The sequence below is a fragment of the Bos mutus genome, chromosome 1 (genome assembly GCF_027580195.1).
Source record: "Bos mutus isolate GX-2022 chromosome 1, NWIPB_WYAK_1.1, whole genome shotgun sequence".
Taxonomy (NCBI): domain Eukaryota; kingdom Metazoa; phylum Chordata; class Mammalia; order Artiodactyla; family Bovidae; genus Bos; species Bos mutus.
The window spans coordinates 105,704,552-105,708,319 of record NC_091617.1 but is presented as its reverse complement, the minus strand read 5'-3'; the positions used below and the strand labels follow the sequence as shown (position 1 = coordinate 105,708,319).

The 3,768-nt window shown below is 42.0% G+C and overlaps 1 protein-coding gene across 1 annotated transcript; it reads left to right on the top strand.

The window, feature by feature from the left end:
• Positions 1 to 1,115: 1,115 nt before the first annotated feature.
• On the top strand, positions 1,116 to 1,694 carry ARL14 (ARF like GTPase 14). Its single transcript, XM_005904412.3, has one exon. It carries the CDS (start codon positions 1,116 to 1,118, stop codon positions 1,692 to 1,694), a length of 579 nt encoding a protein of 192 aa, XP_005904474.1.
• Positions 1,695 to 3,768: the final 2,074 nt, after the last annotated feature.

Here is a 3,768-nt window from a genome sequence, read left to right as displayed (position 1 = left end):
TTCTCTGACATCATACAATTTCTGTAGAAAAGCCTTTCTGTTTTTGGCCTAGGGAGTAACATTTCATTCTGAATGGTCACCCAGCAGAGGGGTGTGTGTTTGTGTGTTTTCTGTTCCTTATTCAGACTTTTAGTTAACCCTCTGTTTTCCATCATGCATTTCGCCCCTTCCCTCTGTATCCTCTGCATCAGCCCGCTAAGCCTCGGCTTTATCCTGCTGCATCAGTTACTATTCATCTTCTGTCTACATTTCACCTTCCAGAGAGATGTGGAAATCTCCCATCCTCCAATGGACTCTGCTGCTCTTGGTGTGAGTTTATATTTTCTTTTTACTCTTTTACCATCATTTTGGTGGAGTCTTGAGAAGGAGAGGAGATAAATACATGTATTCAATTTGCCACCTTTAATTGGACTGCTTAATTTTTAAAGTGTTTGTGTTACAAACTTCCCTCTCCTATAAATCTGGTCTTGTGAATAATGTAAATTTCCTACCAAGAAGATTAAAGAAGTGATTCTCTATATGATTATGGGAGTAAGGTTCAGGTAACTTTGGGTGGTTTAAGGTTTCTTATTGAGTAATCTGGAAAGTACTAAAGATACTGCTCAGGGCAGTGTGAGATAAACTCTCCCTTCATGACTTCAAAAGTCTGGTTATTTATTTACAACTGGGGTAAGATAAACAGTCAAGCAACTAGAGAACTGCTACAAACCACTTGTACATTTAAGTTTTTATCCTGCTACCAAAACCATGTTCTGTCCAAATCTTTGATTTCCCTAGCTTCCCAACGTTGGGAGGAGAACAAGCTGCAGTGTCACACAGGCAGGCCCCTCCTAAGTCCTACTCACTCACAAAGAATTTCCCCTTTGAGCTTCTATGACACTGGCTGGTTACTCACACCGTAGATTCCTCAGGATTGGCTGGGACTGCAAATAAAACATTGTTTGCCCATAATCAAGTCGATAAGCTACAACATAAATGCAGGTAAGTTCCTATTCTAAGACTATATCATGAAGCCTTTGCTCTCTTCTTTCTTAACATTTTCATGCAGAACCTGGAAAGGAAACTGGCTCCGGCCATAAGAAAAGATCTTTAAAGAAAAATTTAAAAAGCCTAAAATGGGTCTGTTGAATTCTAAAAAGCCTAAAGCCAAGCAAGCCCGAATTCTTCTTCTGGGACTTGACTCTGCTGGGAAGTCTACTCTCCTTTACAAATTGAAGCTTGATAAGGATATTGTGACTATCCCAACAGTAGGTTTCAATGTGGAGATGATTGACTTGGCAAAAGGTGTCTCGCTCACGGTCTGGGACGTTGGAGGACAAGAGAAAATGAGAGCCACGTGGGGCCTCTACTGTGAGAACACTGATGGGCTAGTGTATGTTGTGGACAGTACAGACACACAGCGACTTGAAGACTCCAGGAAAGAGTTTGAGCACATCTTGAAGAATGAGTACATTAAAAATGTGCCTGTGGTCCTGTTAGCCAACAAACAAGATATGCCTGGAGCTCTAAGTGCCGAGGATATCACCAGGATGTTCAAAGTGAAGCAACTCTGCAGTGACCGGAACTGGTGCGTGCAGCCCTGCTGTGCCGTCACTGGGGACGGGCTAATGGAGGGGTTCCAGAAGTTAACTGGATTTGTGAAAAGCCACATGAAATCAAGAGGAGACACTTTAGCACTCTTCAAGCAGCACTGAGGTCCAAGTGGAGGAACAGATGCTGATGAAGTTGAAAGGGTAATTTTTTTTCCCAGGCCAAATAAGAAAAGCAAATTGTCAAGTTGACAAACTTTTCCTGAAATGTTATTTCACCTAAATTCCATTAAACTCAGAATAATATCTAGAAAATTGTTATTTTGGGCCAAGCACTTTAGCAAACTATGTGGTAATGATAATTGTGAATGAAAATGTTACAATTTTGTGCATGTTTGATGATTCCAAATAATCATATTTGGGAACAAATAAAATCTTGCCTTATTATTTTTATGTAACTACTAGAACAAAGTTTAAGCTGCTAATAGAGTCAGACTTCTTTCAGACTGTTTCCAGCTGTTACAGGTATTCAGTTTCCACAATGCTTCTGTGTAATAGCTGGGTGGTATAAAAAAATGAACTTTAAATTATGAAGAGGAAAATGTTTGCTGTTAATATTTTATAAATCCCTATTTCCTAAATAAAGGGATTTTGTTTTGTTTTGTTTTACTGTATTCCTGCTAGGTTTTTGAAATCTATTGCTAGAAACTTCTTACAGTGAGTCCACCATGAACCCCAGGCTGTCAATTGCCCAGTGGCTGTGTTCTCCTATAGGGAGCAGAAGTTTGTATCTTAGAGCTCTGGGGATTAAGAGAGAATCTTAGAGCTTAGGGTAAGGTCTGGACTTATCGTTCAGCTGGAGGCTGCAATTCCAAGACTGGCTTTGGTAGAATTCAATATAACAGTTATAACTTGGGAACGTATGTACAGCTCACTGTACTGATCAAGCAGGAACCAGAGCCATACTTTGCTCTCAGAGACCTGGCAATTCACAGGGGAGACAAACAAAATAAAGCCAGCAGATAGGATACGGCAATAAGTACTAAGTGCTGTAACAGGAGAGCCTCATTCTGACCTGGGGAAACAAGAAGTGCTTCATGCAGGAGGTGGTGTTAAGTCCTCAACTCCGGGGGACCCCGTTGAAGGTACAGGTTAGTCACTGGAAGGTCCCATCAGTTGGAGATTCTCCAGAGACATTGTTGGAGAGGGGAAGAGGGGAGAAAGAACTGGAGATTGAACTGGAATTCCCCCGAGAGGCTCAGAAGTCCCAGAGAGGCCCTGGAACTAACAGAAGACAGTCTTTCCCTCTACCCTACCACCAACAAGGCTCATTTGGGTTAGAAGCAGGCCTCAAGCCCCCACTGCAGCCTCAGGGAGTCCAAACTGTAAGGTCACAAAGGAAAATAAAGGTACAGTAAAGCAATAATTGTACAGTAAGGTACAGTGCTTGCTCCTGGATTCCTTCTGTAGTTTTCTCTCACCCTAGCCCTGATTTGTTGTTTGGCGACAAATCCTCCTGTGTTGCATGGCAGGGATTCAAGTAATAAAGTAGACATATCTTTAATTACAGTTACCATTGGTTGAATACTGTGTGTGCCAGGAACTGTGTTAAACACTTTCACACATCTATTCATTTAAGGTTCATAACTGCCTAGAGGGAAATAGGCACTTCAAAGCCTATGCTGTTAATTGCCGTGATGTTGTTTTGTAAATAAGGTATGGCCTCTGTCTTCAGTGAGCTCAGTGAAGATAAATTCAGGATTTCCCTGATGGCACAGTGACTAAGACTCTGCCAGCCAATGGAGGGAACATGGGTTTGATCCCTGGTCCAGGAAGATTCTACATGCTGTGGAGTAACTGAGCCCATGGCTCAGAACCACTGAGCCCACACTCTAGAGCCCACGAGCCACAAGCACTGAAGCCTGTGTGCTCTAGGGCCCTTGAACTGCAACTATGGAGCCTGTGTGCCACAATTACTGATGCCTGCATGCCTAGAGCCTGTGTTCTGCAATAAGAGAAGCCACTGCAACCCGAAGCCCACACCCTGCAATGAAGAGTAGCCGCCGCTTACCTCAACTAGAGAAAGCCAATGTTCAGCAATGAAGACAGTGCAGCCAAAAATAAAAATATTTTTTAAAAAAGGATAAATTCAAGCTAAATATTACTTGGCCATGAAAAAGAATGAAATAATGTCATTTCTTGCAACATGAATGGACTTGCAAGTTATACTAAGTGAAGT